The sequence below is a fragment of the Coenobita brevimanus genome, chromosome 57 (genome assembly GCF_032717465.1).
Source record: "Coenobita brevimanus isolate Jiangsu-jjx chromosome 57, ASM3271746v2, whole genome shotgun sequence".
Taxonomy (NCBI): domain Eukaryota; kingdom Metazoa; phylum Arthropoda; class Malacostraca; order Decapoda; family Coenobitidae; genus Coenobita; species Coenobita brevimanus.
Genome location: NC_137010.1, coordinates 11,671,966 through 11,697,850, shown reverse-complemented (window position 1 = coordinate 11,697,850; position 25,885 = coordinate 11,671,966). Strand labels below are relative to the sequence as shown.

Here is a 25,885-nt window from a genome sequence, read left to right as displayed (position 1 = left end):
GTTTCAACCCAACCTCCAAAGAGAAAAATTCACTTAGTTCACCATCCACACGCACTGCAGCCTTAGCACCATCATACATACTCGTCACAGCATTCAACAACTTCCCATCTACTCCATATATTCTTAATACTTTCCACAATCCTTGTCTATCAGCCCTGTCATATGCTTTCTCCAAATCCATGAAAGCCACATACAACTTCTTTCCCTTCTCTAGAAACTTTTGCACTAAAGATCTAAGAATGAATATCTGATCTACACAACCTCTTCCCTTCCTAAAGCCTCCCTGTTCTTCTCCAACTAATTCCTCTGTTCTTTCTCTAACTCTGTCAATATGTATCCTACCATACACAGAAATGTTATATAGGATATTTAAAACTCTACCTCTTGTTGGCTGTAGTAACAAAATTACAGTATAAATACTGTATATCATATTGTCACTATATTGGCTCAACCACTGACTTGCCTTTGCTTCCTCCCTGCCTCTCCGATTTCTGCTGGATGATAATTTTATTTCTCTCACGGGTAACTTTGGTCTGAGGTATGGGATATTTTGCCACCTGTTCAGCAGCCTGTAGCCGCGTCCTCCTGGGCAGTATGGGGGCTGGTGGATGGGTTGGAAGGAGGGGCCGAGCAGGAGACTGGCTGGTGGATGGATGAGTTGCAAACAACTGGGATGATGGACCTGGTGGTGGAAGGATCTTGTGAGAGGTCTGAGTAACATTTGATAATGTTCATAGATCAATGTTCCTGCGATTCACTCTCAGAGGAACAAAGTCATCTGGCATTAGCTGTCTTTAAATCACAAGTGACAGTACGCTTACTAACACTCAGATTCCTATAATTCACTCGGCTGAATAAAATCATCTGGCATCAGCTGAAAGAATATTAGAATTGTCCCAACCATGCAAGGATTAATGGTAACAATATTAAGACTCAAACTTCTATGGCCCTCCTGCATAAAATCAACCTGGCAATAGTTGAAACAGAATAATAAAGTGGTCCTGACTGTTAGAAGATCAATACAGTTAACATTCATTCAGCATCCCAATATTCTATCTATCTATTGCCAGACGCCTCAATCCCGTTTGGGGTGGCCACAAACAAATCGCCTCCAAGTCGCCCTGTCCCCCGCCATTTCACAGCCCTGCTCCCAACTCACATCCTCCTCTCTCATATACCTCTCCACCCCATCCCTCCATCTCATCCTCGGCCTCCCCCTCCCTCTTCCCTCCTCCACCTCACTCACATACACTCTCTTCGTCAGTCTTTCACCCTCCACATGGCCAAACCACCTCAGTGTGTTCCTCATAACGCTTCCTATCACATCCACATCCACACCACAACGCTCCTTTATATCCTCATTCGTCAGCCTGTCTCTCCATGTGACTCCACAGGCTCCTCTTAAATAACTCATTTCCACTGCTCTCACTCTTGACTTGTGTCCTTCCAACAACGTCCAAGCTTTACTTCCATATGTTAGAGTTGATATCACAATACTGTCATGTAGTAACTTTTTCACTTCCATGCTCACTTCCCTGTTTCTTATCACTGCTTTCAAAGAACCAACAATCTTTCTTCCCTGCTGTACACTTTCAAGCACTTCACCCTCCAAACCTCCATCCTTACTCATCACACTACCCAAGTACTTAAACATACTCACATTTTCCAATTCCTCACCATCCAACCTCGCTGTACATTCACTGACTTCACCTCTCTCAAAGACCATCACTTTACTCTTCCCTACATTCACCTTTAGATTCCGTTTCATACACACTCTCCCAAACTCATCCACCAAGCCTTGCAGCTCCTCTTCGTCTTCACTCAACAACACAGTATCATCTGCAAACAACAGTACAGGGAGTTTCCAAACACTATCCTCTCTCACCAGGGCCACTCCAACATCCACTACCCTACCTTGTACCTCTTTTATTAACCCATCCATGTACAGACTGAACAACCATGGAGACATGACACATCCCTGTTTCAACCCAACTTTCAAAGAGAAAAATTCACTTAGTTCACCATCCACATGCAATGCAGCCTTCACATCATTGTACATACTCTTCACAGCATTCAACAACTTCCCATCTACTCCATATATTAACACTTTCCACAATCCTTGTCTATCCACCCTGTCATATGCTTTCTCCAAATCCATGAAAGCTACATACAACTTCTTTCCCTTCTCTAGAAACTTTTGCACTAAAGATCTAAGAATGAATATCTGATCTACACAACCTCTTCCCTTCCTAAAGCCTCACTGTTCTTCTCCAACTAATTTCTCTGTTCTTTCTCTAACTCTGTTAATAAGTATCCTACCATACACTTTTCCTATTATACTAGCTCATCATGATTCAATCAAGTGCTTCCAAAATACTGGATAAATACTAATACAGTAGAACCAAAATCTTTTTACGTTTCTGAAATCACTGAAGATAGCCAAGACATCTCTGGATTTTATTCTATCACCAGACAATTTTATTCAGCTAAGAGAAAAATCATGACCTCAATGATATACCATAAAGAATTCAAAACATACAGTATTAATCTATCCATCCGTTATCCAATTCCCCCCGTCCCCCCCCTTTTTTTTTTTCCCATCATCAAAAGAGTAGAAGCTGGAGCTAGGCTTCTCAGTCCTGACATTTAAGGCAAGGGTGACCAGCCTTGCATGTCCCTTACAAGTTCACTTTGGTTGGAATGCCATTCCCAACTGAACCACCAGGCACCATTTTGTTATATGGTCACCACCCAACATAGTTAATAACTTCCAAGTTTACAGGAAACCATTTGGCTTGTCACTCATGTAGTTACCCAAAGGCAGCACTACACAAAGTAAGTGGATGGTGGGTGCCCTCAACTACAGTATAACTAATTTCATATTCCCACTATTCCAGTTCTCCATTATTAGCCATTGTACCTCCACAGTGATATGCCTGCAAGTGGCAGCTTTGTTCACTTGATGGCAGCTCTCCATGCTACATGATCTCTAGCTGCACATCTGTTTAGTCCCTTAACCCTGAGGTCATTTTGTAAGACATTCTCAAGCCTTCTTCTTAGACTCAGCTCTTGGTAAGCTGCCCTTTACATTCAAACTCAGATCATTTCTTCTCAGCTTTCATACATCCTTCCCTTTCTAGGCCCACACCAATTTCAGTAATACTATGTGAATAAGCATATCTGTGTGTGTCTGTCCACATTTGACCCCTCAGATTTAAATGTGCCATACATCAACAGATGTGGAATGAAGCTGATAATGATGGCATACTTTATATCTGCATGCAGTCAGCTGCGTGTGAGTCACTCACACTTTTGTGTTTGATTTTTTGCCCAACATTGGGAACCCTCTACAGGTCACATCAGTGGGTGGAATGAGCTGAATTTCACATGAGCATGCCCAGTATGTCAGAGCAAGTCCATATCAAGCTTGGTGACAGTGCGTGTCTTGGGGGTCACATGTACAAGCACTCAGCGACCCAACTGATAGGGTCGCTAAGCACTTGTAATCTCCAATACATCATACCAATAATGCACTAAATTCCCAGCTGATTTCTCAGTTGCTATCCAAGTTAATTTACATCAGCCTCAAGCTGGCATGCAAATCAAATGCCTCATGTCACCTATGGTGATGAGACTGATCTAAACAATACAAAGTGCAGGTATCCATATAATTTCAGTGCAGCAGCAGCTGTACAGTTCATAGAGTCTTTTAGCCTAGTTATTACAGAAAAAGTGCCCTAACCTGGCACGTGATGGACTGAAATCACCTCCTGGGAGGCATAACTAAGATAAATCAACAAATAGAGGAACTGGAATGTAAGGGGTGCAAATGTAAATGATGAGGTGGAAGACAGAGAGATTGTCCACGTGATTAAGGGTGCGAAAGTGGATGTATGTGGATTAACTGAAACTAAATGGAGAGGTGAGTCTGAGAGAATGGGAGTATAGATGTGGGGTATACGCAGGAGTAGGTGAGAATGAGAGGGCAAAAGAAGAAGTGTGTATTGTTGTGAGTAACAGATGGAAGGAGAATATAAGAGTGTATGGATCAGTTGGCTCAAGGATTGTGTGGGTAAGACTGAAAGTTGGACTACAAATGTGGGAGATTGTGTGCATGTATGCGTCAACGCAAGATCGTGCAAGCAAAGTGAGAGAAGAGTTCTGGACAAATGTGAAAGTGTGCATGGAAAAGTTTGAAAGGAATGACAGACTGTTTTTGATTGGTGTTATGAATGGTAAAGTAGGGAATGTGAAGGTGGATGGAGTAGTTGGTGAGTGGGGTATGCCTGCTGAGATAAATGAGAATGGCAGTGCTTTAGTGGACACTTGTGCCGGGAGGGGGTTCGTGATAGCCAATACCCTCTTCAGGCACAGGATGATCCACAGGTATGCATGGCGAGTGATGAGAAGGATGGGTGGTGAACTGAATGAAAGGAAGGCAATGATTGATTATGTGTGTGTAGATGAAAGGATGCAAAGATGTGAGGAGTCTCGTGGACAAGGGGCGAATGCGCCACCCCCATCAAAAATGAGTTATGCATGTTTTCCGATAGATGGAAGCACTGAAAATCTCGTGGTGAAGAGCATTTTCCGATTCCGACCCATGTGGGTTCAGAATTCTAGGTTCAATCTCCCTTGTTTTGCACACGTGGAGGGGAGGAGGAGGAGGGTGGGGAGGGTCTGTGATTTCAGAGCTGTAGGGGCGAATGTCGGCACGCGCCCGGCCAATGGGCGAGCGGCTCCCTCTGTCAGAGTTAAAGGGCCGCCTCTCAGCCAATTAGACGCGCGCTAGCACCCCAGCTAGTCATCCCGCCAAGCACGTGAATGAAGCCTGGCTTTGTTTACACTCCGATGACATCCTCAACTACTAACCATTAGGCCCCCCCCCCCCTTCATCTTGGTGTGCGGTTGGAGTTGTAAATAGTTGGTATTATAACTTCATTGTGTCAGTCATTAACAATATAATGGTTATCATACAATAAAACAACCTGTTGCCGATAAGGAGATGAAAATATTTAATTAATAATTATGGGAAAAATATTAATTATGGGAATTTTTGGCTGAAAATTTCACAGTATCTTAGTTTCATTTACATCTAATACAGGAATGAATTTCAAGTTGATTGAACAATAATTACTATATGCTGAAAAAACACCATCGCGTGTTTTACTGTGTGTGTGTGCGTGTGTGTGTGTGTGTGTTTTCATTTTTTCCTGCAGTATAAATTTGCCTCTTCCAGAGGATTCTAATGATATATAATAACATGCTATTCTATAATATTCTATGTCTGCCACCTATTCCTGAACTTTAAACGCTCATAACAAAAAAAAAAGAAAATGGCGCATTCGCCCCTTGTCCACGAGACGCCTCATGTGTAATGGATTCAAGAACATACAGAGGTTGGGGGAGTGGACTTTCCGACCACCACTTGGTGGTGGTCAGAATCAAGGTCCAAGTAAAATGGAGAACTAGAAGAAGGGAAAGACGGGAGGAAGGAGTAGATGTAAGGAGAGTGGAAAGGTTACAAGAGGATAAGAAGAAGGCAGAATATAAGAGAGAAGTGGAGGAATGATTGGGTAAATATGAATTGGAGCAGATGGAGAACATGGAAGGTGTGTCCAAGATATTCACAAAGGAATTATGTGTAGCATGTGAGGTGGTGTGTGGCGTGAAGGGAAGACAAAAGGGGGTGCAAGGAACAGCATGGTGGAATGAAGAGGTGACACAGGCTGTGGCACAAAACAAGAAAGCATATAATGAATGGATGAGAAATAGGGGTGTGGAAGAAGTCGAGAGATGGAAAAGAGAGATATATGTAGAAAGGATGAGAGAGGTGAAAAAATTAGTAAGAGAGAGTAACAAGAGAATGGATGAGGAATTTGAAGGGAATTTGAATGTAAAGTGGAGGGAATGTAAGAAAATGTTCTGGAAAGAGGTAAAGAGAGTCAGACAGGGTGGCAATGAAGTTAGTAGCAGAATGAAAGATAAAAATGGTAGATTACTAGCTGAGAAGGGAGAAAAAGTGAGGAGATGGAGAGAACACTTCAAGGAATTGTTGAACATAGAGAATAAATGTAATGCGAGTATAAGTGGCTGGGGAATGGCTGGGAGAAGGTGGGAGGTGAGAAGACAGGAAGAAATCAGTAGGATGGAAGTTGTGGAAGCACTGAAGAAAGTCAAAATGGGGAAAGCCCGCTGAATTGATGGAGTGTGTGGTGAACTGCTGAAGCATGGGGGCGAGATAGTAGTAGAATGGATGTGGAATATGTGCTGATTGGTCTGGGAGGAAGGTAAAGACCCGGATGATTGGAAGTCAGGTATAATTTTTCCCTTCTACAAAGGGAAAGGGGAAAAAGAAGTATGTGGTAATCATAGGGTAATTTGTCTTCTTAGTGTGATACGAAAAGTATACGGTAGGATACTTATTGACAGTGTTTGGGAAATAACAGAGGAATTAGTTGGAGAAGAACAGAGATGCTTTAGGAAGGGAAGAGGTTGTGTAGTTCAGATATTCATTCTTAGATCTTTAGTAGAAAAGTGTCTTGAGAAGGGAAAGAAATTGTATGCGGCCTTCATGGATTTGGAGAATGCCTATGATAGGGTGGATAGACAAGGATTGTGGAAAGTATTAAGAATATATGGAGTAGATGGGAAGTTGTTGAATGCTCTGAAGGGTATATATGAGGGTGCTAAGGCTGCAGTGCGTGTGGGTAGTGAACTGAGTGAGTTTTTCTATTTGAAGGTTGGGTTGAAACAGGGATGTGTAATGTCTCCATGGTTGTTTAATCTGTATATGGATGGGGTTATAAACGAGATACAAGGTAGGGCAGTAGATGTTGGAGTGGCCCTAATGAGAGAGGGCGGTGTTTGGAAACTCCCTGCACTGTTATTTGCAGATAATACTGTGTTGTTAAGACAAAGGGGAGCTGCAAGGCTTGGTGAATGAGTCTGGGAGGGTGTGTAAGAATCAGAATTCACAGGTACATGTAGGGAAGAGTAAAGTTAAGGTCTCCGAGAGAGGTGAAGTCACTGAATGTACAGTGAGGTTGGATGATGAGGAAATGGAAAATGTGAGTACGTTTAAGTACCTGGGTAGTGTGATGAGTAAGAATGGAAGTTTGGAAGGTGAAGTGCTTGAAAGGGTACAACAAGGAAGAAAGGTTGCTGGTTCCTTGAAGGCAGTGATAAGAAACAGTGAAGTGAGCATGGAAGTGAAAAAGTTATTACATGACAGTATTGTGATACTGACTCTGACGTATGGAAGTGAAACTTGGACGTTGTTGGAGGGACACAAGTCAAGAGTGAGAGCAGTGGAAATGATTTATCCGAGAGGAGCGTGTGGAGTCACATCGAGAGACAGACTGTCAAATGAGGATGTGAAGGAGCGTTGTGGTGTGGATGTGGATGTGATAGGAAGCATTAGGAGAAACACACTGAGGTGGTTTGGCCATGTGGAGAGGATGGAGAGTAAGAGACTGATGAGAGTGTATGTGAGTGAGATGGAGGGGGAGAGAGGGAGGGGAAGGCCAAGGATGAGAGGGAGGGATGGAGTGGAGAGGTATATATATATATATATATATATTTTTATGTGAGGAAGAAGGAACCCAAAGGCAACGAGCCCACAAAGCTGTTCCTTCCAAAAGAAAAACAAAATACAAGAGAGAGCCAAATTCAAGATCCATTCATTTCAAGATGCCTCGACACACTGCGTTTGAAAGACTGAAGATCATAGGAATACAGACAGAGGGAGACAGTTCCAGAGTTGACCTGTTGCATAAATGAAGGACTGGGAGTGACGGTTAACTCTTGCATTAGAGAGCTGGCCAGAAAAGGGGTGAGAGTTTGCTGCTAGACGGGTGCTACACACCCATCGTAGAGGTGGAGGAATGCATGCAGACAGTTCAGAGGAACAGTGACCATTGAAGTAGCGATAGACAAGAGAAAAAGATGCAACAGTGCGGCGAAGAGACAGATGTTGAAGGGAGTCAGTAAGAGAGGGAGAGTTAATGAGACAAAACGCCTCTGATTCCACCTTATTGAGAAGAGCTGTATATGGGGAGCCTCCCCACACATGAGAGTTGTACTCCACACAGGGGCGGATAAAACCCCTGTATAGAGTCAACAATTGTGCAGGAGTAAAGAAGGAACAGAGTCGGCTTAGCACACCGAATCTCTTGGAAGCAGATTTTACAAGAGATGTAATATGATCTTTCCGAGCTAAGTCCCGAGTAAATGAAATCCCAAGCATGTTCAACGTTGATGCAGGATTAAACTGAATATTATTAAACATTAGTGGGTATACCTGTTGAAGATTTTGTCGGGTTGATAGGTGCAAAAACTGAGTCTTTGATGCATTAAAAACAACTAGATTATTTTTATCCCAGTCAGAGATACGAGCCAAGTCAGACATTAGGTGTGCCATAGCCTGATCCCTTGTTTGTTGAAGTAACTGCTGAGATGGACATTGTAGGAACTGAATGGAAAGGTGAAGGGTGGAGTCATCAGCGTATGAGTGGATAGGGTTAGATGTACAGCTTAGAAGGTCATTGATGAATAAAAGGAAGAGAGTTGGTGATAGGACAGAGCCCTGAGGAACACCACTGTTAACAGATCTAGGAGAAGAACGATGGCCGTGTACAACAGCAGCTATAGAATGACCAGAAAGGAAGCTAGAGATGAATGCACAGATAGAAGGATAGAAACCGTAAGAGGGCAGTTTAGAAATTGAAGATTTATGCCAGACTTGACTGAAAGTCTTTGAGATGTCAAGTGCAATGGCAAAACTTTCGCCAAAGTCCCGAAAGGAGGATGACCAGGAGTCTGAAAGGTAGGGGACAAGATCACCTGTGGAGCGTCCCTGACAGAACCCATACCGACAATCAGAAAGAAGGTAGGAAAGATGCTTTAAAATTTTTCTATTAAGAAATGACTTGAAAGCTTTTGAGATACAGGATGTTAAAGCAATTGGATGATAGTTAGAGGGTTGGGAATGGTCACCCTTCTTTGGGACTGGCTGAATGACAGCAAACTTCCAGCAAGAAGGAAAGGTACAAGTTGATAAACTACGGCGAAAGAGTTTGATTAGGCAATGTGTAAGCACAGAAGCACAGTTCTTGAGAACAACAGGAGGGACTCCATCAGGCCCATATGCCATATTAGTGTTGAGGCCAGTGATGGCAGAAAATACATCAGCTGAAGAAATTTTAATGTTAGCCATGAGAAAGTCAGAGGGGGGAAGTGATGGAGGAACAGCAACGGAATCGTCTAAGGTGGAACTGGAGGAGAAAGTCTGAGCGAACAGATCTGCTTTATCAGTAGAAGAAATAGCTACAGAACCATCAGAGTAGAAAAGAGGAGGGAAGGATGATGAGGTAAAGTTGTTAGAAAGGTTTTTGGCAAGGTGCCTGAAGGAGCGGGAAGAATTCGAGTTAGAGAGTTCAGAGCATTTTGTACGGATGAAATTATTTTTAGCAGAGCGATGAACAGATTTAGCACGATTCCGGGCAGAAATGTATAAAAGATGCGAATCAGGGGTGGATTGGCTCCGGTACCTTTTATAGGCCCTCTCCTTGTTGCAGACAGCATTAGAACAAGCGTGATTAAACCAAGGGTTTCATGCATTAGTCAAAGGATATGAGAAAGGAATGTATGCTTCCATGCCCGAGGGAATAACCTCCGTAATGTGCAAGGCACACCCAGATGGCTCCTGGCCATGGAAGCAATAATCATTCCACGGAAAAGCAAAGAAGTACTGCCTGCGGGCCTCTCAATCTGCAGCTCCACAGTGCCACAGACAACGTTTCTTTGGAGGGTCTGCAGGTCGTACCAGAGCGAAAGGACAGGTTACGGTGATAAGGTTGTGATCGGAGGAGCCCAACGAAGAGAAATGATTAACTGTGTAAGCAGAAGGATTAGTTGTAAGGAAGAGGTCAAGTATTTTGGAGCTCTCTCCATGGCGGTCAGGGATATGGGTAGAGCACTGTAGAAGCTGCTCTAGATCACTGAGGATAGAAAAGGTGTAGGCTTGTTCACCAGGTGGATCAGTGAAAGGAGAGGAGAGCCAAAGGTGGTGGTGAATACTGAAATCTCCAAGAATGGAGATTTCAGAGAAAGGACAAATGGATAGAATGTGTTCCACTGTAGAAGTAAGATAATCAAAGAATTTTTGATAGTAGAATTAGGAGATAAGTCAACAGCACAGATATATCTGGTCAGAGAATGACAGGAAAGCAGAAGCCAAAGTGTAGAGAATTCAGAAGAATCGAGTTCAGGAACATGAAAGCAAGATAAGTTATTGTGTATATATACACAACAGCCACCTTTGGCTTTGAAATGAGTATAGAGAAAGTAGGAAGATACAGAAAAGGGTATGCTGTCAGTTGCCTCAGACAGCTGTGTCTCAGTTAGAAAAAGAAGGTGAGGTTTAGAGAAGGAGAGGTGGTGCTCAACAGAGCGAAAGTTAGAGGAAAGGCCACGAATGTTGCAGAAATGAAGAAAAAGAGAGTCAGGCAGTGGTTCCAGGCATCTTGAATCGTCACCAGTAGAGAGGCAGAAGGTGGGGGCATTTATGGTCCCCCACCCCCTGGGGACTCCGAGGCTACATTCGATGCCATTTTTCAAAATTTTGAAAAGGAAGTGCGGTGTGTACTGTACATGTAGTTTGGTGTTGATAGTTGGAGAAACTTGTACTGGAGAGCATGCAGGCCTACTCTCTGTGTTACTGAGACACTGAAAAAGTTCAGCAAAGGGGGATGGTTGGGACCTAGTCCCGAGGGCTGATGAAACGGGAGCTCCAGCTCTCCCTGTCATCAGCTTTCCATCCACCTTCGGAGTACTGCCCTGCTCGACTGGTGCTACAGAAAGGGGAGCTGTGAATTGGGAGCAGGGCAGTGAAATGGCAGGGGACAGGGTGACGTGGAGGCGATTTGTTTGTGGCCACCCCGCATAATGGATTAAGGCATCTGGCAATAGATTGATAGACAGATAGAAACTGGGTTACTACTCGCTCATTCAGTTTCTCTCTCTCATTCTCTTTCTCAAAAACACCCATGAATGCACATGGAAACACACACAATGGCAAATTGAAACAAAAGGAAGGAATCACCAAACTGAAAGTAGATGGAGAGGTCTATAAAGATGCAGCAATGCAAGCAGAAATAATGAACAAAGGTTTCCAGTCAGTTTTCACTAATGAAAGTGAGTTTGTGGAAGGGGAGGGAGTGACTAGATATGTAGTGATGAAAGATATAAAAGTGAAAGTACAGGAAGTGTATAAATTACCGGAAACTCAAGACGTAAGGAAAGCCCCAGGACCAGAAGGAATCTCTAACTGGGTACTGAAGGAATGCAGAGAACAACTGGCGGATAAGATTCACAGTTTAATTGTGTATTCTCTGGAAGAGGAGAAAGTGCCTCAAGAATGGAAAAGGGCAAATGTGGTACCAATTTATGAGGGAGGAAACAGGGAAGAACCCCTGAATTATAGACCAGTGTCCCTAACCAGAATGGCTGCAAAATTGTGCAAGAGAATCCTGAAAGATAGATGGATGAAATATCTGGAAAAGAAGAATATTTTGGCTGAGTCAGTTTAGATTCAGAAGTGGAAGGTCATGTGTTTCCAACTTGTTGAGCTTTTACTCAAGGGCAATTGACGTGCTACAGGAGAGAGATGATTGGGTGGATTGTGTGTATTTAGATTTGGATAAGGTCTTCGACAAGGTACCCCATAAGAGACTTGTGGAAACTAAAGCATACAGGAGGACTGAAGGGAAATCTCCTGGAATGGATGAGAGACTTTCTGAGGGACAGACAAATGCGGACAGTAATAAAGGACAGGATGTCTGGATGGAGAGAAGTAGCAAGTGGAGTCCCACTGGGGTCTGTGTTGGCGCCAGTAATGTTCCTGATTTACGTTAATGATATGGTACAGGGAGTAAACAGTTATGTAAGTCTGTTTGCTGATGATGCAAAGATCCTGAGGAAGGTAGAGGCAGAGGAGGACTGTAAAATGTTGCAGGAGGATCTGGACAGGATACATGATTGAAGCCAAAAGTGGGAAATGAAATTCAATGCAAAGAAATGTAAAATATTGGAAATAGGTAAAAGTACCAAGAGGCCATCACTGAATTATTTGATGGGTAATGAACCTATCACAAAACCGAGAGAAGAGAAAGATTTGGGAGTGCTGGTCCAGGATAGTTTGTCTCCTAAAAAACATATTAACAAGATAGTTAGAGAGACGTATAAACTCCTGACTAATATAAGAGTAGCATTACATTACATGGATGAGGAGACATTGAAAAAATTAATAGTGGCCATGATCTGCCCCAGGTTAGAATATGCAGCAGTACTGTGGTCCCAACACAAAAAGAAAGATATAAACAAGACTGAAAGAATACAAAGAACAGCAACGAAGATGGTACCCAGTCTGGCAGATGTCGTACAGAGAGAGGCTGGAAAAGCTGGAATTGGGTACCTTAGAGGAAAGGAGAGAGAGGGGCGACATGATTGCAGTGATCAGGACTATGATGGGAGTAGATAAAATTGACAGAAGATCTGTTTTTATGGGATAAGAGAGTAACCAGAGGACACGGAATGAAACTGAAGAAGCCAAGCTGCTTGAAGGATATCAAGAAATACAGATTACCTTATAGATGCATAGACCTGTGGAGTAACCTGGACAAAGAGATCGTCCAGTCTAAAAACTTAAACGAGTTTAAAGCAAAATCTGACTTATTGAGAAACAGAGACGGGAACCCATGAGTGTAGCTCATTTCCTGTATATCACAACTAGGTAAATACACACACACACACACACACACATCTAGTGTTAAAGGATGTGTCTGAGAACAGGGAGATTACTATACAGAGTCTGATCCAGTCCAATGACACAGCGAATGAGGAGATCAGAAATTTGAAGTGTGAAAATATCAAATTGAGGAGAAAACTAGAAGAGAGTACTAATAAAACAGAGAAGGTGAGTAGTGTATTAGAAGAGCATAAGGCAAAGTGGGCACACGTAGAAGAAGAACAAAAAGAAGTGATCAGCTTAAGAGAAATCATCCAGGAAGAAAGGGAAATGAACAAAAAAAAAAAAAAGGAAGAAAATGTAGTGAAAATACTGAAGAAAAAAGAGAAAATAGCAAGAGAAACTGTGGAATGGAACAGATGCATGGTAATATTTGGAAACAGGAAAGAGGAAGAAAAGGTTAGGTTCGTGAGACTCGAGAGAGACACGAACCTGCTGAAAGGAATATTATGCAAGATTGACCCCGAAGGAGACAAGTGGGTAAAAGAAATTGAGGAAGTACGGAGAACAGGGCCTTATAAGAAAGGGGAAACAAGACCAATGAGAGTCAAGTTTACATCAGAAAGTGTAGTAAATGATATACTTAAAGTGACCTGGAAATTAAGCAGAGGCTGGGATGGAAAATATTATAATAAGAAAAGATTTGAATGAAGAAGAAAGAGAAGTTTTAAAATCATTGAAAGAACAAGTAAAAGAAAAAAATGATAAGAGGACAGAGGAAGAATGAAATACTTTTTTTTGGAGAGTGATTGATATGAAAGTAAGGAAGTGGTATGTAAGGAAATAGAAGCGAAGGAAACTAAGGGGGATGGCTATAAAAGATCAGAAATTCAGGAAGTGGTACTGACGGAGAGAAGGAGAGAAGAGGGTATAAAAAACATCAAAAACAATTTGAAGGTGATATATACTAATGTTGATGGCTTAATATCGGCAAGGCTTGAAATTAACGATTTCTTGAAAAAACATGAACCTGATGTCATGTGCCTTGTAGAGACCAAATTAAGAGAAGATATTGATGTTCATTTGGGAGATGGTAAATACAAACTGTGGAGAAGAGACAGAAGAGAATAAACTGGAGGAGGAGTGATGATGGCAGTGAAGAACAACATAAATGTAGATACCGTGGAAATGGGAGAAGGCAGGGCTGAAGTGATATACATGAAATTAGAAACTGGAGAGAATGTCAAGATAAATATGGTGGTAGTGTATGTTCCCCCTAAGACGAGAGCATGGAATGATGATGAATACCAGGAGATGTTGTCAGATATGGCTAGCTATTTGCAAAACATAATTGAGAAAAACAACAATATAATTTTGGTGGGTGACTTTAACTGTAAAGAGGTGAACTGGGAGGACTGGGACTCAGGAGGCAGCGAGGATTCATGGGGCACTATGTTATTAAATATAATAATGAATAATGTGATGACGCAATGGGTCAAAGAAAAGACACGGTTCCGAGGTGAGGACACAGCAGCAAGGATAGATTTACTGTTTACTAAAGAACCCAATGTAACAGAATCATTGAAATGTTTCTGTCCTATAGGAAAAAGTGATCATGTGGTCACTGAGTTCCAGATGATAATAGGGAACGTCGAGCCAAGAGACGAGCTTCATAGACAGGAAAGATACAACTTTGGGAAAGCAAATTTTACACAACTGAGAAACTTTTTTGAAAATGCGGATTGGAGAAAATTCAGAGAAACGAGAGAGATACAAAGGAAGTGGGATATCTTTCTAGACCTTTATAACTTGGGAGTGGAAAAATTTGTACCAAGAGTAAGAGAGAAAGAAAACAGGAAAAAGGAGTGGTTTAATAAAAGGTGTATGACAGCAAAAAATGAGAGAGATAAGGCGTGGAACAACTGGAGAAAGAGAGGTAACAACAGAACAAAGGAAGAATATAAAACAACTAGAAATGAATACACAAGAATATGTAGAGAAGAAGAAAGGAATTTTGAAAAGGGTATAATAGACAAATGCAGGGATGAACCCAAACTGTTTTATATATTTGTTAATGGCAAACTGAAACAAAGGGAAGGAATCACCAAACTGAAAGTAAAAGGAGAGGTCTATAAAGATGCAGCAATGCAAGCTGAAATAATGAACAAATGTTTCCAATCGGTTTTCACTAATGAAAATGAGTTTGTGGAAAGGGAGGGAGTGATTAGAAATGTACCGGTGATAAAAGATATAAAAGTTGAGGTACAGGGAGTGTATAAATTACTGGAAACTCAAGATGTAAGGAAAGCCCCAGGACCTGATGGAATTTCTAATTGGGTACTGAAGGAATGCAGAGAACAACTGGCGGATAAAATTCACAGTTTAATCGTGTGTTCTCTAGAAGAGGGGAAATAGCCACCAGAATGGAAGAGGGCAAATGTGGTATCAATTTATAAGGCAGGAAACAGGGAAGAACCCCTGAATTATAGACCAGTGTCCCTAACCAGCATGGTCGCAAAATTATGCGAAAGAATCCTGAAAGACAGATGGATAAAATATCTAGAAGAGATGAATATTTTGGCTGAATGTCAGTTTGGATTCAGAAGTGGAAGGTCATGTGTTTCTAACTTCTTGAGCTTTTACTCAAGAGCGATTGACGTGGTACTGGAGAGAGATGGTTGGGTGGATTGTGTGTACTTAGACTTAGAGAAGGCCTTTGACAAGGTACCTCATAAGAGACTAATGTGGAAACTAGAATATATAGGGGACTGAAGGGAAAACTCCTGGAATGGATGAGAGACTTTTTGAGAGACAGACAAATGAGGACAGTAATAAAGGATATGATGTCTGGATGGAAGGAAGTAACAAGTGGAGTCCCTCAAGGCTCGGTGTTGGCGCCAGTAATGTTCCTGATTTACGTAAATGATATGGTAGATGAAGTGAACAGTTATGCAAGTCTGTTTGCTGATGGTGTAAAGATCTTGAAGAAGGTAGAGGAAGAGGAGGACTGTAAAATGCTGCAGGAGGATCTGGATAGGATACATGATTGGAGTCAGACGTGGGAAATGAAATTTAATGTAAAGAAATGTAAAATATTGGAAATGGGTAAAAGTACCAGGAGGCCATCACTGAATTATTTGTTGGGTAATGAATTAATTACAAAAATGAGAGAAAAGAAAGATTTGGGAGTGCTGGTCCAAGATAGTTTGTCACCTGAAAAGCACATTAATAAGATAGTTGGAGAGACTTATAAACTCCTGACTAACATAAAAGTAGCATTTCATTATATGGATGAGGAGATGATGAAAAAATTGATAGTGGCCATGATCCGCCCCAGGATAAAATATGCAGCGGTAGTGTGGTCCCCACACAAAAAGAAAGATATAAACAAGATTGAGAGAATACAAAGAACAGCAACCAAGATGGTCCCCAGTCTGGCAGATCTGTCATACAGAGAGAGGCTGGAAAAGCTAGATTTGCCTTCCTTAGAGGAAAGGAGAAAGAGGGGAGACATGATTGCAGTGTTCAGGACCATGGTGGGAGTAGATAAAATTGACCAAGAGGATGTTTTTATGGGATAAGAGCGCAACAAGAGGACACGGAATGAAATTGAAAAAGTCAAGCTGCTTGAAGGATATCAAGAAATATAGCTTTCCTTACAGAAGTATAGACTTATGGAATAGCCTGGACAAAGAGATCGTCCAGTCTAAAAACTTAAACGAGCTTAAAGCTAAATTTGACTCACTGAGAAACAGCGACGGGAACCCACGAGCATAGCACATTCTGTGTTTATCACAAAATAGATATATTGGGTAATTACATAAGTATTTGGAACGACTTATACGAAAAGGTGGTGCAGAAGAAAAACATTCATGTGTGTAAAGGTAGACTAGATAAATGTGGATATGGAGACAGGACAACACGAGCATTGCTCAATTCCTGTATACTACAAACAGGTAAATACAAATAGGTAAACACACACACACACACACACACACAGCATCAGAGTCAACACGTCTGTCTCCTCGCTCCGCACTGGCCACCCTTGGCCACAACTGGCCACACTTAAGTAATATCTTCATATGAGTCAAGCTCTGTACTAGGTTAAACTAAATGGTGTTCTAATACAGTAGAGCAAGTATAAGCAAAAGTGTTGTCCAAATAACAGAATACACTCTAATTAGTGCAAGAATGTGCTGATCAACTCATCATCAGCTGTGTTGTTTATCACCAGGCCAGTAGCAGGGTGAGGCATACTTGTAAGTAGAATCTTTTTTAAGTAATACCAGAAGATTAGCACCATCGTCAGTAAAGTGAATATGGAAGGAGTTAAGAAAAGGGATAAAGGTAGAAAACAGGATGATTTCTACCAGGAACATCTGTGTTTAAGAGTAGATCAGATCATCATCATCATCATCCGGGCCTCCTTTCCCACCCAAGAGCAGGATGAGGAGTAAAAATGTCAGGAAGAATGGACAACACAAGCTTAGCTCAAATCCTGTATACTACAACTAGCAAACCTACCCGGGAGTGCATCCCTAGCCCTGGGTGGAGGAGCATCATCATCACATTGCCGCAGCCGACACTTGAGGTCTCGACTCAGCTTTTTGTAGTATACCAGCTGCCTCTCTAACTCCTGGACTCGGAACTCATGTGGACCTGACCCTGGTGATTAAGTATTTATATAATTTAAAATGTTTTGAGTATTTAGCTTCCACCAACAATAAACATCCTCATTATCATTATTAACCAGTATACTCAATCCCTCAATACAAGTACACAACAGGTCAATTCAAGAAGTCCCTCTTCATCTGTTTTTCTCCTTGTCTCTGTTATGTAGTATTTCAAATACACTGTGTCCTGTCATCCTGAAATGAATACATTTCCTTTTAATTTTCTGCTTCTCTTTGGAAAGGATACCCTTTGAGACCTTTCATGCTCTGATTCCCTTTTTCTGTATTAATCCCTAAATGGCTGCCGGCGTCAAGCAACGCTTAACCATGAACATGCCAGTGACATCGAATTAGCTTGTGCTATAAAACTGCGAACAATAATGGAAGGAGAATGAATGTCACTGGCATGTTTATCCAACCCTACTCTTACCATCCCAGGAACTCAGGTGGCCACTTTTTCTCGGATGTTTTTATAAACATGTTTACATGTTAACCCATGGACTGCGACATACCTCATATGGGGGTGTCTCGTAAAGCTGTGACATACCTCTTACGAGTGTGATTTTCAACAAAGCACCAGAAAGGTTCTAGAAGGATCAGCATGACACAAAATTTATGGGGCATTAGGGTAACTGGTAGCTCTTATTCCCACCCCCCATCTTGAGCCCAGTTGCTAAGTTGCACCAGCAACAATGACCCAAGAGTGCCCACTTCGTAAAGCATTTTCCACAATACTGTCACCCCAGAAAAGGAAGTCATGGGTCAGAATTGTTTACAATAACATAAATCAAATGTATGGTCACAGGAGGTAATGGTACAGAAGTTTATCTATCTATATACCTAGGCTGCTTCCCCCATGGAAAGGGAGGTAGCCGTGACAGGATGACACACTCCCCATTTACTCATCCATTCAAACACATTCATTCGCATCTTAGCCCCAGAGAGGAGAAGGGACAGATCCTCACTGCACCACACCGCACAAGGGGCAACTGCGCAGTGCAATCAGTGACATCTACAGCAGGGCTCGACAGCAGAGATGGTTTACCCCTGCCACATCATAATCGACCCATCCCCTTAACCGCACCTGACCTGATTAGCTGATCAGACCAAATGTGGCAGAATATCCCCTCAGGGCTGGGTCATCATTTATTCATTCACAATTTCTCTCCATTTATTTCTGTCACACACAGCCACTCTTCCTTGCTAAACAGACATCCCTCTCGCATCCAGCGCTCTCTTCACACTGTCCATCCATCCTATTCGTGGTCTCCCTCTCAGCCTTACACCTCTCACATCAGACCTAGTTATCTTTTTCACCAATCACTCATTATCCATTCTCTGCATATGCCCAAACCATCGCAACACCCTCTGCTCAACTCTATCAGCCATCTCCTGAACAACTCCAGTTCTCCTTCGCACTTCACCATTTCGCACTCGATCCATACGTGTCACTCCACACATACTCCTCAGACATCTCATCTCCATTACATTCAAACTCTTCCTCTCTACTACACCCATATTCCATGTTTCAGCCCCATATAATGCAGTCAGCACCACACCCTCATACAGCCTTTACATCCATTCTAAGCGAACGACATCTAAACACTTTTATCATTCCTCCCAGCACCTTTCCTACTTAATTCATTCTAAACTTCACTTCTGCATCTATTCTTCCATCCATAGCAACATGTGACCCTAATATTTAACCCCTACACCGCGGGCATGTTTACCGATGTTTTGCGTGTGCCGCGGGGTTATTCGGGCTCCGACAGACTCTCAAAAAATATTTGCCAAAAATCAGTTATTAGTCCTAGAATATTAAAATTATATATGCTTATGGCACATACCTTCAGCTTTCTCCTAGAATGTTTGTTGAGCCTTCGTCAGTTACCGTAGGACTTGTGGAGACCTCTGAAGTTGGGTAACGAAGTCTCCACTTTACAGTTCCCGACAACCCGTAATATGATTACCACAGCCAGATATAAACACTATAAATACTACTCTATGATTTTCAAGTAGTTTGGGATCCATACTCCAAAAAAAAATCACTGTGAAAGCAATGAAAATTATGAGCGCGTCTGACCGCCGCACTTCCGCTAGTTCGCTCTTGGTACTCTGTCATTTATTATTCATAAAACCCCTCACACTTTATATTTCTATAACTACATAACACTTATATATATCTACAGTCTTTATCCATAAGTTTCCTTCAGTAGTATTAGTTTATTGCCACTGTAGGGATTCAATTTCTTTCAGTAAAATACGTAGCATTCACTTTCTCGTCCTGTATACTGGCATTGAGAGTGAATGTCACTTTCATCTTCAATCTCATAACTCATAGTATTCAGACATGCTATAGTGAAACTTTCACTTTCATTACTCCTAGGGTATATACTCGTATTCTTATAATACTACTCATTTACATTTCTATTTACGTTCTCTATTTTATTTACGTTATTTACATTTCTATTTTATTTACACTGTGCTATGCACTGTCACTTAAAGTAACTTATAAAACTATTTTCCATTGTTCACGTATAATTACATTCATTACTTTCACTTGCTGTTTACACATTATTTACACATTATTTACAATTCCATTTGCACTGTTTTACTCAATAGAAAGATCATAGTCACTCTTTTATCAATTGTCAGCCCTTTACCTCTTTCCACACGAGGTTTAGTAGGGGGTAAAGGTCACAGGGCCCTTGCATGGGGGTGAAAAAAGGCCCTGAAGTCAGCAAGAGGATGAGCCGTACCTCCTCTTCGGAATCTGAGAGAGAACTGCTAGGAGGGCCGGCTCGGGTTGAGGCCTACTTGAGGGTTATTCAGCACTACCAACGTAGCTCTTGAAACAGCTAAGTTTAGCACTGATATGATTGGCAGGAAATCTAGACAATACATTATAAATTTGGTAGTTCCAGGTGAATGTAAATATCACTTAGGCTTCTCCCTTCCCTCCTTACATGTATATTTATTACGAAAATAGATTAGAGGCCTACTTAGGAGATATATAATCAGAGCTACCAATGTTAAATCTTGAAACAGCTTTGTGTAGCACTGATATGATTGGCAGGAAATCTAGACAATACATTATAAATTAGGTAGTTCCAGGTGAATGTAAATATCACTTAGGCTTCTCCCTTCCCTCCTTACATGTATATTTATTACGAAAATAGATTATACGGCATATTTCAAGGGGAAAAAACAGCGAAAATTAGCGAACGAGTGCACGTGAGGTGTTGTCAGGTGATAATTAGCCAATTCCAGGTGTATGGCACTCTCACTTACCTTATTTCTTTCTTGTATATATTATTTGGTATAAGAATACGACATAGGGCTTATTTCAATGGATGAAATCAGTGAAAAATTCCAGGGAAGATTTACTTAGCGTAGCATGGCCGGGCAGGCGAGAGGATAGGGTAATGGAGGGGGGGTAGGGAGGGGAGTCAAGAACGGGGAGAAATGGCTAAATTGTCAACAATGGATGGGAGTACAGATGAGATTAGGAGTGCTGACTAGTGTTGGACATCGGCAGTACTGATAGATGATACAAGCCCCCACTTGGAAGCCCGGGTGAATTCAAAATAACACAGAATCACAAAAGCGACGCCCCGCGGTATGATCCCTTGCTCCCAAGCGTCACGAAAGTGACGCCCCGCGGTTAAGGGGTTAAAACACTCTACCTCTTCAAGCAACTCACCATTCAAAACTATATTCATCCCCCTACCATCTACCAACCTCATACACTTCATCACACTACTCTTATTCTCATTTACTTTCAATTTCCTCCTTTCATACACCCTTCCAAACTCCTTTACCAACTGTCTCAATCTCTTCTCTGAATCAGCCACCAGTGCAGTATCATCTGCAAACAGCAGCTGCTTCAAATTCCACTCTCTACCATCAACATTCACCACATTCAGACCTCCACCTAAAACTCATGCATTCATTCCCTTACAACACCATCCATATAAATATTAAACAACCAAGGCGACATCACACATCCCTGTCGCAGCCCCACTCTCACGGCAAACCAATCACTCACAGCATTTCCCACTCTTGCACACGCTCTACTATTTACATAAAAACTTTTCATCTCTTTTAGTAACCTACCATTAAGTCCATACAATCTTAAAACTGTCCACAAAGCCTCCCTATCAATTCTATCATACACTTTCTCTAAATCCATGAATGCCCAAAACACATCCTTGCCTTTCGCTAAATACTTTTCACACACTTGTCTCACAGCAAACACCTGATCCACGCATCCTCTCCCTCTCCTAAAGCCACACTGCTCATCACCAATCACTCCCTCTGTACCCTCTCTAATTCTCTTAATTAACATTCTACCATACACCTTACCTACAACACTCAACAGACTTATACCCCTAAAGCTAGTACATTCATACTTATCACCCTTGCCTTTATACAACGGGACCACACAAGCACTTGCCCAGTCAATTGGCACCATACCTTTCACAAAGCACACATTCAACAATCTTACTAACCAGTCAACAATAGTCACTCCACCATCCTTCAGGCATTCCACAGCACACCCATCCATACCTGAAGCTTTCCCTGTTTTCATCTCCTTTACCGCCTCCTCCACTTCCTCCTTCGTGATCAAAGAATCATTCAACTTGCCCAACACATTTATTCCTTGCACCCTTCCATCCCCCACAATCTCAGCCACCCTTTCCTCCTCTACATTTAACAATCTTTCAAAATACTCTGCCCATCTCTTCCTTGCTGCATCCATCTCAATTAACATCCTTCCATCCTCTGCTTTTACTCATTCTTCCTTCCCAGACTCTCCCTTTCGCACCCTTTTCACCTCCTTCCAAAACATTTTTTTATTCTGTTGAAAATTCTCAGTCAGCCGCCTACCCCACTTCTCATCTGCTGCCACTTTAGCATCACGCACAGCCCTTTTCGCCTTATTTCTCTTTTCCTTATACCTCTCATATGACACCTCATCCTTTCTCTGCAGCTACACTTCATACGCACATCTCTTCTCAGCCACAGCCATACTTACTTCCTCGCACCAACATTCACTTTCTTTTCTTACACCACCACCCACACGTCTTACAACACACACCTCTTCTGCAAGCCCCACCACAGCACTCTTGAACAACTGCCATTCCTCCTCCACACTGCCAACTCACTCACTTTCAAAACCTCCCTGCCACACCTAACCCTCCTAGCTCTCACCAATCTCTTACCTACTCTTAACTTTCCCTCCACCAGGTAGTGGTCAGGGGGGAAAATAATTGGTGTAAAAGTAGTGCCCTAAGCTCGTATTGCAGTGTGTGGGGCAAGCTGGCAACCTTTCTGGCAAGCAGGGAGACTGGTAAAAGCCTGTTTACAGCCTGTCTCGTCTGCCCCAATACGCATTACTCTCTCTCTCTCTCTCTTTCTCTCTCAAAGCATAATTTTCATGTTCCTGCCAGAAATGCAATTTTTAACAATTATTTCTCCAAAACTATGCCAATTTCACTAACAAAAATTCTGTGGGTAGGTGCATGATGCAATTTCTTAGTCACTGAGATACATTTCACAGAAATCTGTAAGAGTGACCAAAATTGCCATTTTGCCACACCACGGGGGATGTCTGCACAATCCCTTGCCGTGGCCCACAGGTTAATACCACATGTGCAGTGCATTTCATATCTTCTGCAAATCATAGCAAATCACAGGATGGGAGTAGGAAACTAAAAAAAAACACACAGCCAGGTGCACTAAATGATTCTCTCTACATTTATTCGTTCACTCATCATCCAATCGTATGCTGCCCCACGAGGAGCAAAAGAGCCTAGGGCTAGGCAAGTTGGTCCTGGTATTTAAGATGAAAGTAACCAGTCTCACTCATCACTGAATGGTATTGCTTGGGCAATAAGCCCCAACCACCGCTTGGATAAAACCTGCACCAGCTCAATCGGATTGGAGAGCCGTAATTACAGTGAGTCCTCAGTATACGAAAACTCGATGTATGAATTTTCGATGGTACAAAAGCGATGAACGTAGGGCTAATTCCACAATACGAAGAGTACGAAAAGCAATAGAAGAGGAAATACGAAAAATTCAAAATGGGCGTGCTGCACAGCGCCGCACACGTTTGTGGCGAGAAAACAAACTAACCCTCTCTGGTAAACACATTTTCGCGCACTTCTCAGTCGAGTCATGTCTGTCCTCTCCTCTCAGCTTCGCTGTACGTTACGTTGTTTTTCGCTGTTCTTCACCTTTTCGCTTGGAAGGCATGGTATATGCCTCCCGGGCGCCCTGCATCATCTCCAGCATCTGGGGAACCAGCTGCAAGGAAGAAACAACATCGTACTCTCATTCTTGAGAGGAAATTAGAAATAATAAGAAGCCACGAGGAGGGGCAGGGAGTCTCGGAGATTGGGCTAGCTTTAGGCCTTGCACCGTCTAATACTACAGTACTAATACTACAGTAATTAGTTGTATGTTTTATTTTTTAATGTCTGTACAACAGTACAGTACTGTATACATGTATTGCATACTTCAAAATAGGAGGGGTAAAGTTTAAGTGGGGGGTCCAATGGGGTCCTGGAATGCATCCCCCCCTTTCTATGTATATTTCAACGGGGAAAATTGTTCCAACGTACAAAATTTCGCATTACGAAAGTTTTTTTTGGTCCCTATCCCTTTCGTATATCGAGGACTCACTTAATTTGGTTATATGGTTACCACCCAGTGTAGTACTGTACATGGTTTCCTGGTGTACAAGAAACCATTTGGCTTGTAATTCAATGTAAAGTCATCCATAGGCAGAAGGAAGAGGGAAGAATGAAGGAAGGAAAGATGGAAGAGGAAGTGTAAAGTCACCTATGGGCACAAGGAAGAGGAAAGAATGAAGGAAAGAAAGACAGAAGACGAAAGAAGGAAGAAAGGAAAGGGCAGGCACCCAAAGCAGCAATACATTGGGTGAGTGGATGGTGAGTGCCCCCACCTACCACAAACCATATGTAAGAAAAAGAAATCAATTTTAGAATTTTGAAAAATTGGTCCTGGGGTTGGCCTGGGGAGCCCTCAGATTTCTGAACCCTAAGCCATTAAGGGGTTAACTACAGAAGAAAAGAAAAAGACTCCAAAGTATGCTCTCAGAACTACTCTCCATCTAAAGCTTTTTCTGTTCAACCTGGTGACACTTAGGAGAGATTTCTCATAGTGAAGGATTTTAAGGTGAAGTATCTTGCCTACATACATCCTGAGGCTGTATCCTTACGGGCTTAGGAGGCTGCCTTATATCCCTTGCTTACTGGTTTTATTTCTACAAATTACCTATGTAAACTATGATGACACTATGGTTTACTTCTCAAATAATGCTGCTCTGGAAGGAACAGCTGGCCACTCTCATCTTAAATGTCTGGATTGAGCAACGTAGTCTCAGCCTCTACACTCCTCATGGTGTAATAATTACTATCAATTTATGGATGAATTGATAAGAATTATACAACTAAAACAGCATAAAAGAAGCTATTAACCCTCTTCACAATGTGAGGTCTCATCAAACCATATGAAAAATTTATCTGGTGATATCAGTAAGTTAAAAAGTTATCATCATACTGAGGAAAATTGCATGGGGGCATAAAGATAGCAAAAATGGTTTCATCATTTTTAAGGTGCTTAGAAGCCTCTTATATTAATAAGAATGTGATCCTTAGGCATGACAGAGAGTCCTCATTATAAGCCTGCAATGTATTCCAAAAGTCACAACCTTTCCTGAACATTTAGTGCAGTAAATTCTGGGAAATGGCAAATCAGCTTTACAGGTAATAAAGGAACTATAGCAAATATATATATATATATATACTTTTTTCTACTAAGAAGTTCATTCATTCATTCATTCATCATCTATTCCAGTGTTGCCCCATGAGAAGCATAGGAGCCCGGGGCAAGGCAAGTTGGTCTTGACATTTAAGATGAGAGGGACCGACCTCTCTCATCCCTGAGTAGCATTACGTGAGCAATAAACCCCAACCACCCCTCGGATATAAACCTGCACCAGCTCAATCTGATTGGAGTGGCTTAATTGCCCTCTAAACCACCAGGCGCCATTATTTGGTTATATGGTTGCCACCCAGCATAGTAAATGGTTTTCTGGCAAACAGGAAACCATTTGGCTTGTCACTCAGTGTAAAGTCACCCATAGAAAGAAAGATGATGAAAGAATGAAGGAAAGAGAGAGAGAGAAGAGGAAGGATGGAAAGAAGGAAAGAAGAGAGGAAAGGGCAGGAACCAGAGAGCAGCACTACATTAAGTGAGTGGATGGTAAGTGTCCCCATCAAACACTGTAGTGAAAAGGTAATATAAAAAAGTGAATATTAAAAGGGTGACAAAAATGAGGACTTAATGTAAATAAAATTGTCTGAACAATAAAACTCTCAAGTCCTCACTACTCACTATCCTCTGTATCAAAGACCACACAAGTAACCACTGA

The 25,885-nt window shown here is 41.9% G+C and overlaps 1 protein-coding gene across 1 annotated transcript in view; it reads right to left on the bottom strand.

Moving 5' to 3' along the window:
- Positions 1-437: 437 nt before the first annotated feature.
- The window catches only part of LOC145401885 (kinesin-like protein KIF7), a 291,971-nt gene continuing 266,523 nt past the window's right edge, over positions 438-25,885 (bottom strand). The window contains exons 26-27 of the mRNA XM_080273993.1: positions 17,273-17,413; positions 438-682 (exon numbers count right to left, since the gene is read on the bottom strand). Of these exons, the coding sequence (XP_080130119.1) occupies positions 438-682; positions 17,273-17,413 (386 nt within the window). The remainder of the gene's footprint in view (positions 683-17,272; positions 17,414-25,885) is intronic.